At 52.2% G+C, this 14,056-nt stretch overlaps 8 protein-coding genes across 8 annotated transcripts; 2 read left to right on the plus strand and 6 right to left on the minus strand.

Moving 5' to 3' along the window:
• Positions 1-1,879: 1,879 nt before the first annotated feature.
• Positions 1,880-3,786, minus strand: CCM_00262 (UDP-galactopyranose mutase; the record flags this gene model as incomplete). The annotated part of the gene is made up of 6 exons (XM_006665422.1): positions 1,880-2,476; positions 2,535-2,960; positions 3,032-3,382; positions 3,446-3,526; positions 3,586-3,655; positions 3,773-3,786. 6 exons carry the CDS (start codon positions 3,784-3,786, stop codon positions 1,880-1,882), a joined length of 1,539 nt encoding a protein of 512 aa, XP_006665485.1.
• Positions 3,787-4,340: 554 nt separating this feature from the next.
• On the minus strand, positions 4,341-4,818 carry CCM_00263 (uncharacterized protein; the record flags this gene model as incomplete). The annotated part of the gene is made up of 2 exons (XM_006665423.1): positions 4,341-4,409; positions 4,732-4,818. The coding sequence occupies 2 exons, from the start codon at positions 4,816-4,818 to the stop codon at positions 4,341-4,343; spliced, it is 156 nt and encodes a 51-aa protein (XP_006665486.1).
• A 476-nt stretch (positions 4,819-5,294) lies between these two features.
• On the minus strand, positions 5,295-6,528 carry CCM_00264 (uncharacterized protein; the record flags this gene model as incomplete). Its single annotated transcript, XM_006665424.1, has 4 exons — positions 5,295-5,456; positions 5,852-5,917; positions 5,954-6,014; positions 6,398-6,528. The coding sequence occupies 4 exons, from the start codon at positions 6,526-6,528 to the stop codon at positions 5,295-5,297; spliced, it is 420 nt and encodes a 139-aa protein (XP_006665487.1).
• A 195-nt stretch (positions 6,529-6,723) lies between these two features.
• Positions 6,724-7,288, minus strand: CCM_00265 (uncharacterized protein; the record flags this gene model as incomplete). The annotated part of the gene is made up of 2 exons (XM_006665425.1): positions 6,724-6,843; positions 7,178-7,288. 2 exons carry the CDS (start codon positions 7,286-7,288, stop codon positions 6,724-6,726), a joined length of 231 nt encoding a protein of 76 aa, XP_006665488.1.
• Positions 7,289-7,857: 569 nt separating this feature from the next.
• On the plus strand, positions 7,858-9,243 carry CCM_00266 (DUF250 domain membrane protein; the record flags this gene model as incomplete). Its single annotated transcript, XM_006665426.1, has 4 exons — positions 7,858-7,991; positions 8,056-8,123; positions 8,189-8,820; positions 8,875-9,243. 4 exons carry the CDS (start codon positions 7,858-7,860, stop codon positions 9,241-9,243), a joined length of 1,203 nt encoding a protein of 400 aa, XP_006665489.1.
• Positions 9,244-10,162: 919 nt separating this feature from the next.
• Positions 10,163-11,186, minus strand: CCM_00267 (60S ribosomal protein L27; the record flags this gene model as incomplete). Its single annotated transcript, XM_006665427.1, has 2 exons — positions 10,163-10,864; positions 11,124-11,186. 2 exons carry the CDS (start codon positions 11,184-11,186, stop codon positions 10,163-10,165), a joined length of 765 nt encoding a protein of 254 aa, XP_006665490.1.
• Positions 11,187-11,485: 299 nt separating this feature from the next.
• CCM_00268 (uncharacterized protein) lies at positions 11,486-11,730 on the plus strand (the record flags this gene model as incomplete). Its single annotated transcript, XM_006665428.1, has 2 exons — positions 11,486-11,631; positions 11,697-11,730. 2 exons carry the CDS (start codon positions 11,486-11,488, stop codon positions 11,728-11,730), a joined length of 180 nt encoding a protein of 59 aa, XP_006665491.1.
• A 186-nt stretch (positions 11,731-11,916) lies between these two features.
• CCM_00269 (uncharacterized protein) lies at positions 11,917-12,744 on the minus strand (the record flags this gene model as incomplete). The annotated part of the gene is made up of 1 exon (XM_006665429.1): positions 11,917-12,744. The coding sequence occupies one exon, from the start codon at positions 12,742-12,744 to the stop codon at positions 11,917-11,919; it is 828 nt and encodes a 275-aa protein (XP_006665492.1).
• Between the last annotated feature and the right edge of the window lie 1,312 nt (positions 12,745-14,056).

Here is a 14,056-nt window from a genome sequence, read left to right on the forward strand (position 1 = left end):
TACCGAAACAAGTCAGCCCCTCAGCGGGTAGCGATTCCTGGTAGAGGCCGTTTTCGCAGATGATCAGAAAACAGCTTATAATAGTAAAATGGCATTGATGAAAAGCGAGTGGGTGAGTAACTACCTGGTATCGGTGGCCCGGCCGATGCTGGCGCATTATAGTATTTATTCTGCCTTGTCTTTTTAGTATATTAATACTGTGAGTTATAGTGTCATGTGTGTTGATCCGTCTTCGGCTCGTTGGGGTTCTAACTAGGAGGTCTTTGCTCCGGCCCTCTGCACTGCAACTTTACCGTCTGGCTGGCAGAGTCAGCGGCAAACTGCCCCGGCGTACTCTGTACTCCGCCAGGTACCTGGAAGGTACCTGTATCCGTACTAATAATACAGTGTACCTAAGATCTGTAATACAGCAGATTTTGCCGCTGCGTCGGACCTCCGTCTCGAAGATGCAAACGACGCCTACAACCCGCAAGGTACCTTAGTAACTAGCGACAATCTATCTCCTCCGCGATCTCACCAACCCACGCGGCGTGGTCACCGATTCGTGCGGTAAACTGGTGGCCATGGCAATCACTTTTCTCATGGCGACTTTGATACGTGTTATTAGTTATGATTGCAATGGAGTTGACGGCTTCACCATTCGGGGAATAACCTTCTGTCTCACTGTTCTTTTAATAACAGCGCCCGCAAGCAAGGCTGCCTTTTTCATTGCCCCTTGCAAATGCGTTGGCTTGGGCAGTTACCATTGCGCAGTGGCAGCGACCTGGCTGGTGGTGGAGTCGATGCACGCCCGCGCCGCTTGCATGTCGATGGCGTTTCCGGGCTGTTGTGCGACGCAATGCAAACTAATGGAGGCAATACTGTAACTAATTCACTATACTCCGTAATTCGTACATGTTCATAGAGGAACTCAATGTCAAGTTATGAAAGATATGTGCATAAAAGCTTCTACTGAAATATATTAAAGTCTAAATAAATCTTATTAAATCTCAAAAGTATATAAAGCGTGGTATGCTTTATACCTACTGAGCGAAACTGTTGGTGACTGACTGTAATAATACCAGGTTCATCCAGTCACCCTCTTGTTTTTTTTTCTTTTATTTGTAATTACTTCTCATCTCCGTCAGCGATCACCACTGTCGTCTCTAGCTCGCGCTCCCCCCCACCGTCACAAAGAAAATGGTCCTCGCCCAATCTTGCTGCCTAATAGATCTGAGTCGTTCGGACTGTACCCGTCCTTCCCACATCCCGTGATACCCTGACCAGGTACAGATTAAGCATACCGAGTACACCCTGCATTGTGGCTCGTGGCTCGTCTCTGCACATCAATGGTCATATGGTGGTCATGGCCTCCTTGACCGCTTCCAACCACCACAAGCCTTGCGTTGCCAACCGTGCAGATCTGAAAAATGTCTACCTAGTTAGCTAGTCAGCCTGGTCTTCTTATTCTATTTTATCTTCATAATTATTTATAGAGCACAACTTTTGCATGTCTACAGCCCAATGCTACACTAATGCTGAAGTGCCGTGGCATCCCCGCCAAAATCCATCGCCTTTCAACGTCAAAAAACGCCGTATGTTAGTTATTACGACAGCGCACCAGCGCGCGCACCAATCACCACGTTTGCATCATCACATATCCGTAGCTCAAGCACACTTTCCATCATTTCATTTCAGACTTTAGACACTTGCTTGATTCATCAAAAGAGACGAGACCGCGATTCCATCTTGCAACATGCAAAGTCTATTAGATTATTCTACCTTTTTTCTTTCCTCTCGTGTCTCAAATCCACGAGCTTAATAGCGAGTTTTGCTCAAATCTCAATATCATTCCGTTTAGCGTTATTTTCCGCCCCTCTTCCTCTGGCTCCTTACCCTCTTAGTTGCGTACAGGCAAGCCGTTTGCCTTGCTGTAGTCAAATGCCTGCGCGAGGCGTCTCTCCGTGTTCTTGCGAGAGTTGACAAAGTCGGGATAGTTGAGCGTCAGTTCAACCGCGCCGTTGTGGATGGCATCGACAGCCTCCACACCCAGCATGAAGGAGTGATCCTGGTTGCCAACCTCGTAGCGCCAGCTGCCAAAGCGACCGCGCGACAGGATGTCCTGCTCCTCCAGCTTGGGGAGGAGCTCCTTCAGTACACTCTCGCGCTCCAGGCTGGGCGTCGGGTAGCCGTGGTCGAAGCGGCGGTGGTAGGTGGAAACAATCTCGTCTTCCGGACGGATCATGTCCGTGTTGATGAGACCCTGGATGCAGTCCTTGAGCAGAGTCTCCTGATCAACGGGCTTCATGGAGGACTCGGACACCTCGAGCATGATAGACCAGTACGGGCCCTCCTTGGCCTCCGAGGAAGCAGCTTTTTCGCCGTTGGCGAGGTACAGCGTGGGTAGCTTGGCATTGGCCTCGGGCTGGTTGTAGGGGGAGTAGTTGGAAAAGATGGTGGCGCGGTAGAAGGGACAGTCGTCCTCGGGGAAATACAGCTGGTGATCAGTTAGTGTCGGCGTATTTTATCCGCGTGTCCAAGACACAGAAACTTACCCAGCACTTGTCGCCGATACGCTCGGGGCGGGCACCACGGATTCCAACACCAATGACGTTGGTGGAGGAGTAGTACAGACCCTTGGACAGGTTGACGAGCTCCTGGTTACCCATCTTCTCAACCAGGTGGTCAACAGCCATGGTGTTGACAAGCTTGTTGTAGCTAATGGTAGAGCCGTCCTTGAAGCTGACAACCTTGTTCTCGGCGTCGACTTTGGTAACTTCACCCTGGGCACCGAAGCGCTTCTTCTCCTTGGGGATGGTTTCGGCGAGGGCGATCCAGATACCACCAGTGCCGTCACGGGCAGGGAAACGGAAGGTTGCGTTAGGGCCCCAGTTGCCAGCGACCTTGCCGAGGATGGCGTTGGAGGTGACACGCTTCACATCGGGAGCAGCGACACGCTCTCCAAGCCACTCGCATTGCATCTGCAGGGGAATCAGTTAGCCAATGCTCGAACTTGGAGCTAGAGGAGAAGAGGAGTATGAGTATGGCCTACCTTGGTGGTGGGAACGGCCCAGACCTTGTAGTTGTAGGGACGCATGAACATGTCGGCAAGACCGCTGCCCATGGAGCGCAGAATCCACTCGTCAAAGTCCTTGGGCTTGCCCGTGGTAACGCGAGCCTCGATCGAGGCATCAATGAGTCCCTCGATGGCCTTGACCTGGTCATCCTTGGGCAGCATGGAGATGTTGTTCTGGAAGGGGTACGGCACCCACAAGTTCTTGTAGCGAACATAGGAGATGCGCTGATGGGTGTACCAGTCATCGTCCTTGGGGAGGGCCTCGTCGATGCAGTCGTCAAAGTACTTGTAGTGGGAGAAGATAACGTGGCCGCCGACATCGTAGAGCTGCGTGCACAGTTAGCGGGACGAGGCGCCATTGCGGGACAACGAGTTCGCATGTCGACTTACGAAGCCTTCGGGGGTGACATCGGTACTGGCAAGACCGCCGGCCTTGTCGCCGGAGTCGACAATTAGCCACGAGGGGCCGTTCTGTGGCTTGTTAGCAGGGGAGATGCGCATCGGGGGCAGAAGGAGGGGTAGCCACTCACGATCTGGTGCAGACGTTTGGCGGCACCGAGACCAGTAGGTCCCATGCCAATGACGAGAACATCAACGTGTCTATTTGGTGGTGATTGTCAGTGCTGTACAGCCAAATCTTTTGGCCCGACGTTGAGCAATGTCTGCTCTCGCCGGTGCGGGCGGTTTGCGGGGTGGTCAACGGGCGAGGCTACTCACTGGTCGGCGCCCATTGTAACGGTGGGGGAGCGTGCCAGGTTGTAACGGCTGTGAAGTTTCGATAACTAGAAGTTGAAAAGAAAATGGCAACGTAACGCGCAGCGCAAACGGGAAACAGCAATGCCAAATAAACAAGAAGTGATCGTTATGGAGGTGAAAGAAGGTTTCTGAGCAGACGGTGAGGGAGACGGAGGTAGCATGTCCAGCCAAGAAGCGCGACCAACCTTTTTTTTTTTTTTAATAAAAATTGAATTCATGATTTAAGCCCGTTTCGTCTCTCGGGCTCGTTAGCGATCCCTGGCAAACTATTACAGCCTAACTTTTTAGCGCCCAGAAATTTGAAATTGATTATTGTTGGGCTAAAATTAAAGGCTTCTAATTAGGGGGTTATCTCTCAATCTGGCCCACTCACTCCTCATGGCCGCCCCAGACTCGATACCTGCTGGACTAAATAACGAGGCTCTTTACTTCGTACAGTCCTGACAAGTTGACCAGTTACTTGGTCGTTTGAGGTTGAAAGTAACTGATTGTGCTTCTCCGCTACATATTAATCTGTATCCGTTGTCTCCTAGCGTGAAGCAAAGGCAACGACTCGTGTCATGGCCTTGTTGTCTGGCAGCGTGCGAACAGAAGCGCTCTGTGAATTGATAAGGCGATAATCGAGCCACCGCAAACAATCGTTGCCACTGACACGCCTGGCTGGTTATCGAGGCAATCACATTGTGACGCTGACGGATTAATTTCGCGGCTAATTTCAGCAACCGTTATTGCAGCAGATTGCCTTTGCAGGGTAGTTAGTTAGTGCAAGAAGGCACGGATTAATAAGGAATGTCTAGAAGCGCATCGGGAAGATGAACGCCACCTGTCCCAACGAAGGGTTATACTATCAAAAGCGACAGACCTTTTCCTTCTTTGGACTCATGTAGCATCGCGTAACGCTGTATAACAGGTGGACGTACGGACACGAGCAGACCGGGAAAAATATTGCGCTGGTCCAGTATCCCACTCGTTTGACCATCAACAATGATCCTAATGAGTTGTCTCATTGCACCATAGTTATGTCCTCGCCTACAGCACAGCAAAGCGGTGGCTGCAGTCTGCAGTCTGCAGTCTGGCTTATCGGCACTGCCACCACCGTGTGATGTCTGATACAACCTACAGGTGACAGCCTGGTCGCAAACAAACCAAGGCACACAGTGTAATCAGGTATCCGAGCCGGACGGCCAATCAACACGGCGCTCCGAGTTTGTTTGGAATACCGAGTCCACCTATGTACCATGGTTACCCGACGGGTGCGCGTGTAGATCCTACTTGTAACACGACGCTTTGAGGGAGGAAAGATGCAAATCCCACCTTCCCAACTTCCAGGCGTCAAGTAGATTAAACGGACATCTGCAGACTGCTGCCCACGCAACCACGCAATGTACAATGCCGAGCCCCAATCTCTTGCGACTGCGTTCTCGTTCCTGGTTCCCTGAGCAGTGCAAGATCTGCGTGCGCGTCAACGACCAAAAGTTGGTAACTACAAGACGTGGTTGGCGGCTGGAACATGGCCACAATTCTGAAACGGCAGGATCGCCGACGGTCTAGACGGTCCCCTCTCTATGTTCCACCAGCTTGAACAAGCTTTTGCAAGCTTGCAAAGCAAGTCAAACCAAGCAAAGCGTTTCGTCGGCCACAGTTTCTGGTACAGTAGTTAGGTATTAGATAGACATTGGAGCTGGGAACACGAAGTAGCGGCCAAGAAACAAGTGATCAAAGACGACGACATGGTCAGATAATCAAGGGAGGATTGCTTCTAGCCTGGAATACTAGGTAAGTGGCTGTGATTTGGAGTCGATACGCATGACGCATTGTCACATCATAAGCCGGATGCATTCACCTATGAAATATAGCAGCAGATAGTTATCGCATCCGATTTATTACTTTGATTTGTTTCGGATCATAACCTAGCACCAACGTGATACAGCCGCCGCCACCTGGACATTCACTTGATTTCTATCAGTAAGCGAGCACACGCTCATACGTCGATGCATAAGTAACATTCGAGATGCCAAGCCTTCAGCTCGACCTTTTTACGGCTATTTTGACGCTATTCCCAGCCTGGCCGACAGCCTCGCGCGATGCATCCGTCGATGCAGCTAACTAGTCAGCCTCGTGGCAGATTCGCCATTAACATGCCCTTCTTCCACTAGCCGGGATGGAATGCTCGCTTTCGGCCCAGTCGCAAGATGAGTCGTTACTGCGAGACACGGGGACAGATGCAGGACGCATAAATCGACACAATTCCAGTCCACACAGCTAGTTACATGCTCGGTAGTTAGAGTCAAGGGATAGCGCAGCAGCTGGAACGGGAGCCAGCTAGTAGTTTTGTGACAACGCTATTGGCAAGGGAGACTTTGTACCTACCTACCTACCTAGGTAGGGCTCAGACTCGGAGTGTTGGAGAAAGGGTAAACATGTCTATCAATGACGCGCAGCGTCGATGTGTGCTACTACCTAGACGCTGTTTGGCAAGACTCAAAAAGGAGGCGAGGAAGAAAACATCCCACGTTGCAAAATGTAAAATGATGAACAAGCAGATCCCTTTTCCAATTTTTTATTAGTTAGTTACATATTACCTACCAGACGTCTTTATCTTTAGCGTATCGACGACCAACGTGTTTGGTTTGATTCGCTGTAAAAGGTGTGCAGTGGCCGGTGGGCGGCCCCGCTAGCGGACGATCATCCCTGAAAAGCGAAAAGCCCCTTTCCATGGTTCGCTGGCAGTCGCAGTGACAGAGTTCACAGGCACAGGGTTCCCAGGGGCAAGACACGCACAAGTGGCGCTAATACAGCATATTGGGAGTCAACGCAGTTGACAAGTTGAATCCAGCTACTGGTCTCATTGCGCCAGATGGAAACAACCACAAGCACAAAACAGCGTCGACCTTATCCCGCCCAATCTATTCTTACCTGGCCCCAGAGTTAACGCCCGCGGGCGAGTCAGAATCAAGCTGGGACGCCATGGATCGCCGCCTCTTACGCGTCACTCTCATTTGACCCGCCAAACGGTGACAATCCCCCGTAGACTACGGATACCAGTCTACCACTCAGAACTAACGAATAATAATAGGTAGAGACAAACTTGTCACGTTGCGCAACTTGAGATGGGATAATAGTAAGTGAGAGACGATGGTGGGGTGGATATTCGTCCTGTGTCGTGGTTTTTGCCGAGACTGCTAGTTACCCGTCGCTTCAAGCCGGGTACACAGGATGAAAAGTGGCTGATTATACATGAGAAAGAAAAAGAAACAAGAGGACTATCTAGTTACATGCCTCGAGGGTAAAAACGTGAGTGACAGCGAAATTGAGAGCAACAATTGCTGAAAATCGCTTCGGTCTTATCATGCGCGCGCCACATACCAGTTCCTCACCCAACATTAGCGTCTCACATCCCTCTTCGCGCCAGTGCCAACCAGCTTTGCCCGCTTCCGAACCTTCTACAGTGGCCTCCAGCGCTCGGCCGCTAAGCATTATCGCTAATAAAAGCCGCTAAAAATTCAAAATCCCTTCAACGCCTTTGGCCCCTCTCCATCTGGGGGGGCTATCGGCCCCCTGTAAACTTTGGCTGCCCGCGTCACCCTCTGTCTCTGTCCGCGCCCTGGCTGAGAGCAGCTTTGCCTGCCCGCTTTCGCCTCAGCTATGTATGTCGCCAGGAGGACCGCGTGCCATAATTTTTTTTTCTACCTCTCTTCCCATCTCTCCCAAATCCACCCCCACGGCTTCTTCCCACCCGCCAAGGCCCTTTCTTCTCCAGCATTGTGCAGCTTCTCTTCTTCCTCTTCTTTTTCTTTCCTTCTCTTCGTGTTCCCATTCAAGGAACTCTCCTGCTTCCCTCTATTCTTCTAATTCACTTCAACCACCACTCTCTACTAGTCTTGTCGATTTGATCCTTTCTCCTCCACTCCCCCCCTTCGCCGTTGCGCCAACGGGCCAAGAGCGTCGCAATACCCCATCTTCACGCCATTACGATACTAGCGATTGCAGCTTGCTGGCCCTCGTACGAACTCACCTACAACACGATCCTACACCATTAATCCACCATGAGCACCGAAGACAAGGTCCGCGTGTCTGGCGATGCGCCTCGCAACGCTGCGCCGGTCCTCCCTACTGTCAACCCTGCCTCCGAGAAGCCTCATTCTACCAATAATGGCGTCCATCCGGCCCTCTATGTCATGTAGGTCCATCTTGCCGTCGTTTGCCGCTTGTACTGTATCGAAACGAAGGCTTACTCGTTGCAGCATCTGGATTGGCTTCTCGTCCTCAGTTATCCTCTTCAACAAGTGGATTCTGGATACCCTCAAGTTCCGTACGTGTCCTCCTGATCGCAACGCTGTTTGCGACCCTGTGATACCGAAACTAACACATCCGCAGGCTACCCCGTCATCCTCACCACCTACCACTTAGTCTTTGCCACCGTCGTCACCCAAGCCCTCGCTCGCTGGACGACAGCCCTCGATGGCCGCAAAAACGTCAAGATGACCGGACGGGTCTACCTCCGCGCTGTCGTCCCCATCGGTCTCTTCTTCAGTCTGAGCTTGATCTTCGGTAACCTGACCTACCTCTACCTATCCGTTGCCTTTATCCAGATGCTCAAGGCCACCACTCCCGTCGCTGTCCTCCTCGCTGGCTGGAGTCTAGGCGTCTCGCAACCCAACATCAAGCAGTTCCTCAATGTCTCCGCCATTGTCGTCGGTGTCATTATTGCCTCCTTTGGTGAAATTGATTTTGTTCTTGTCGGCTTCCTCTTCCAGATGGCTGGTATTCTCTTCGAGGCTCTTCGTTTGACCATGGTCCAGCGCCTTCTGAGCTCTGCCGACTTCAAGATGGATCCGCTCGTCTCCCTCTACTACTTTGCCCCCGTCTGCGCCGCCATGAACGGTCTCGTTGCTCTGTTCTGGGAAGTCCCCAAGGTCAGCATGGCTGAAGTGTACCATGTCGGTCTCTTTACCTTTTTCCTCAATGGTCTCTGCGCCTTCATGCTCAATGTCTCCGTTGTTTTCCTCGTAAGTTCCATGTTCGCCATCTCCGCCGTACGTCCGCTAACAAGATCTACCTAGATTGGCAAGACGTCGGCTGTCGTCTTGACACTATGCGGTGTCCTCAAGGATATTATGCTCGTCGCCGCCTCTATGATGATCTGGGGCACCCCCGTCACCCCCTTGCAGTTCTTTGGTTACTCCATTGCTCTCGGCGGCATGGTCTACTACAAGCTTGGTTATGACCAGATCAAGGGATATGCTGGTGAGGCTTCTCGCCACTGGGCTGAGTTTGGTGCTCGCAAGCCCATTCTCCGCAAGCTCAGCATCATTGTCATGATCTTCTTCACCGTTGCTCTATTGTTTGGCGGCCTCGCGCCCTCCAACTACAACCCCACCAGAGTTGTTGCCGACGTCACCAACAAGATGGGCAAGACTGATGCCAACTAAGCCGGTCGCAATACATAGGCGCAAGCTGCGCTACGTTCTTGACTGATTACGAGTCGGTCCTATTGTCATTTTTATTCTTAGGCTGTGGCAGTGAAGTATCTTGCCCGAGAGCGAGTGTGCGGTGATGGATTGGCACCGCATTTAATGCAGTCCGCGATCTGGACGAGCCAATTGAGCGCAGCGGAGGAAAATACCACCTCTGGAAGGCCTGGCCGTGTATCATTATTCTTAGCTAGGCGCAGGACGCGAGGACAGCTGGCAACGACACTAAAAAGTCCAAGAGCAATAAGGATCCCGAGGGGCGAGAATTGGCTCTCAAACCAGGAATTCGAGAGAAAAAGGTCTAGTAAGGTTCCAGATGTATTTTAAACGGCGTTTTCACAAGATAGAAATGTAGAAATGATTTTGGCATTTGTCATGTATTTAACTGAGAATCCTGTGCAGACTGTCCAACATGAGCATGAGTATACAATGGCAGAGTCATGTATGTCATATTCTATCAGGTGGAAGGGGTTTCCTCCAGCCCATCGGTGAAAAGAGTCGTACAGCCGGGTAGAAACAACATCACTCACGGGTCCCTAGTCACAACAGTACAAATGCCGATAACACCAACATTCTGTTTCATTCATGCCAGAGTCATGCTAAATCCAAACCAGTAAAACACCAGCCTTGCTCTCGCCGTTCCATTCACGATACAAGACACAGCGACACAGCGGCGAGAAATGGGACGTGGAAGTATTTGTGTCGTGTAAATTTTTTGTGTGTTGTTGTAATTGGACGAACTTTTTCACATGAAGCCCATTATGAAAGCAATAAAACCCTGGGTTCCTCAAGTGACCATTCGAATGCTCTCTTTACATCCCGCCAACTCCCATGACCATAATGGAGAAAACGAATTGTTCAAAATCCTGCCACATGGTTAGCCAAAAGATTCTACCTTGACCTTGTTTCCTCTCCAAGCCCCCCACGTCGAGCGAAGCGAGCAAAAGAAAAAGAAAAACGTACTAAGAGGGGTGAAGAACCAGCGGTTCTTGCCACTGGAGTAGCGCTCCTCGAGCGCCTTCTTGACCGTCTTCTTGGCGTCCTCGCGGTGGGAGACCTCCTTGAAGGTGTCGGCGGTGACGGAGCCCTTGAGGCCCTCAAGCTCGAGGGTGTAGCGGGTGGGCATCAGGTGGTTATAATTAATAACCTTGATAAAGGGCTTGACCTTGGAGCGCTTCTCCTGGCGGGCCTTGGACATGCGGCGGGTGATCTTGGAGGGGTAGCGCTCGATGCCGGCGACGACGGCGTGGCCGAAGGGGTGGGGCTTGTTGCCGTTGTCGACGGGCTGGATGATGACGACCTGGAGAGTGAGGATTAGTATGCATGGATCGAGTAGTGAGTAGGCGCTGTCTGTCGTGGGTTCGGCCTGGAGGAAGATTTGCGGCGCCATATGCCAGGACTGGGGGTCTTGAAGAGAAATGTCCAACGGTCTGGTTGAGAGGAAGCTGCCATAATAGTTGCCGGATTGTTCGAGGACCGTATTGTGTGTGCGCGTCTTGGCGAAAAAGACACTGGCGCCGGATGCAGTTGAGGAACATCTTTGTCGTTTGAGCCGAGCATCGCGTCGTCCGTGTCGATGCTAGCACAAAGACACCTCGTGACTTATCCAAGTCGTTTGTAGGTCCGGCGATGCGACAATGGCAGGCGTATAAACCGATGGCAGATATATTCGGGTTCCCAATTCGTTTGCGCAGTATCGTGGCAGCTCTTCTCTCCTCCATTTATCCCGTTGGATCGGTTTCCGAAACAAGACCCTCAGACCGTAATTGGCGACGACCGTATCTCCTCGATGACGAACCCTGCGACGACAGCATATCCCATTAATTAAATAGTCTTACCTTCTTGCCGGCATAGCGGCCTCGGGTGATGATGGCGACACGGCCGACCTTGAGGAACTTCATCTTGTCGGGGGGGTATGTGGTGTGTGGGATTAGAGGTTTTTCCAAAGTCACACTTTTGGACACAGGCCGTGATACGGGTAATTTGGGCTGGGTGAATTTTTTCGGGGTTTGTGGGCTTGTTTCCCAAGCGAGTGTGTGCGGTCACGTGAACGTGCAGCCCGTTGTGGTAGCCGCACGTGATATCCAAACTAGGACAACGGGTTCCTTAGTCATCAACTTCCTCCTTGGCCGTTTGGCCGTTTTAAGGTCAAAGACTCATCGAGCGGATTTCATTTCAAGAGCATCAATCAAACCTCAAAATGCCTGCGCCGACATACATTATTTCAAAGGTCGCTGACCCCATTTTTGCGGTCGTCATTGGCCTCTCTGCAGCCGGCCTGCGCATCAACCGCGAGGAGGAGGCCAAGGGCAACAACATGAGCCAAACTATTCAGACAGGACTACGGTACGAAATGCTCACGTTTGCCCATTCGTTTCTCATTTGTATATACGCTAACTTGTTTTTTATAGACGGCTCGGTCTTAAATCGGCACCGGCCTCATAAGTGTTTCAAAAATCAGACCCAAAAACGCCATTCTGATGTTTACCCCAATGCGAGTAGCTACTGTATAATAATACCACCATGATACCCCCCAATGAAGGTCCATGTCTTTCTGAGAACTGAAGGAAGGAAGAAGCAGAACGATGATGCGAGATACATATGTCTTCAAGATATCCTGAACCCAAACCTCTACTCTTCGGGCTCCGGGCCTATGAAGCCGGGGCCGTACTCCTTGCGCATGGCCTCGCGCACAATCTGGCCGCACAGCTTGGCAGTCGGGTTGACGCTGACGGCCAGGTTCTTCGCAATCTCGTTGCCGTAGCGGCCGCCGAGCGCGAGGTCGTGCGACGCCGCCTCCTGGAAGCGGTGCGCCGACCAGCTGGCCTCGTCGCGGCTCTGGTCCACGTCGAGCGCGCGGTCCGCCCGCAGCATCTTTCCCGTCTGGAGGTAGACGGCGCCGCGCTGGGTCAGGGCGCTGGAGAGCGTGCGCGCGGCCGTCGGCGCCATCGGGCTGGCCAGCGCGCGGGGCGTGAGCAGCGCAATCGACGTCTCGAGGTCGGCGAGCGCGCGCGCGGCCGCCTGCCGCTTCTCGTCCGCCGCCGGGGCGGGAATCAGCGGCACGGCAGACGCTGCGCTCGTCGTGGTGACGCTGAGCAGCATCAGGTCCCCGTAGAGCCGCCGCGTGGCCTGCGCGCGGTTGTTGCGCGCGCTAGCGTACCGCGGGTGCTCGCTGATGAGCTGGTCGAGGGCGGTGATGGCGGTGCGGTAGCCGTCGACGGCGCGCGCGTCGGCGTCGAGGTCCTGCGCCTGCGCGAGGTCCGCTTCGAGCGCCTGCAGCGACTGCACAATGGCGCGCTCGCGCGAGGCGACGTGCTCGTAGACGGCGGGGTCGGTCAGGTGCGGGTCGCGCGGTAGTCGCTCGTCCAGCACCAGGCTCGTCTCTGGGTTGAAGTCGGGGTCGCGCATCTTTTCGAGCACGTTCATGTCCCGCTGGGAGAGGTCGACGTGGGCAGCCATGGCGGGTGGGTATGTGTAGAGGGTGAGGGCGGGGTGGACGATGGCGATGTTTTGGTGATGTTTTGTTGGTAGGGGCAAGCTATTTACGGCATGTCTTGGCCTGGGTAGGGTGTTGCGTATATGTATTCGTTCTGGAAGCTTGGTTGGAGGCACTCATTCCTTTGAACCGTCGCCACCCCACCACTTCCGTCATGGCGCGGGGCTCGGCAGACACGCCATAGACCAACTAGTTCCGCGTTTGCATCTGTTGGATTTTTATACCTTTATTGACTAGACTTGAAGCTATTCAAATACGCCTCGTCGTGATTGATAATCTGTTGAATTTGTATTCCCACATGGCCACTCTTGCTATGCACATTATAATGATAAAGTTGCAGTTGCGGGTAGTGTTGCGGCTAACGACGGCACACTTGTCCACACCATGAGGCCGCCCAACAGCTGCCTTGCTGGTCTATGCAACTTAGCGACTCACAGCTGAAGATATCAAAGCGTTCTTATATGTTATTCTCAAAGAGCTTTGCGGCTGAGAACCTTGTCTGCAACGTCACGTTTCAGATACCTGGTCAATGAATGGTAACTGATAACAACCGACTTTAACCAAGCAGGAGATTTTGAGCACAACTACTTCTTCATGCCACAATGAATCTCTAAAGGTGATTTTCTTTTTCGGTCAACTTTTTTTTGTCCCGGCGTAGTTAAATATAACAACGGCTGCTTCAGTTGCTTCTAGTCTGCACCAGTGAACTTGGGATGGCACCACGTCCGAAGGTACCCTCAGACTTGAACTAGGTTTTACCACGACAACACATGCAATTCGGCTGTACAATCTTTTGCAAATTTTACTTCAGTGAGCCCCTTGTTCTGCCCACGCACGACAGCGGACGGTGGAGCGATTGGCGCCTACACAGCTACGAGATCGAGACGACAGGGAAATCAGGTACAACTAGTTGACCGTCGACCGGTATTTTAAATCTTACTTCGTAGGAAATACCAATCTATCTCACATTATTGTCAGGGACGTCAAGGGAGCGAGACAAGCCGGTGAATTACACTGGCACCTGAGTAGAAGAAGTAGCGCATGAGGCCATATATTACATTTCTTTACATAATGATCAAAGCAGCGGAACCCATTTCCGTAGTCAGATTCTTCGTTGATAGCGAATTCGATACTCGGGAATCGTTGTTCCGTCATCGTCTGTGCAACTGTGCAACCTGCTCACATTGCTCGGCCGGTTGCCACAACCGCGGGATGCCCCCGTCCACTCTGGCCGTTTTACGTGGATTAGTAAAGCCGAATCGATTCTTAAAAAAA

The sequence above is a fragment of the Cordyceps militaris genome (genome assembly GCF_000225605.1).
Source record: "Cordyceps militaris CM01 unplaced genomic scaffold CCM_S00001, whole genome shotgun sequence".
NCBI lineage: Eukaryota > Fungi > Ascomycota > Sordariomycetes > Hypocreales > Cordycipitaceae > Cordyceps > Cordyceps militaris.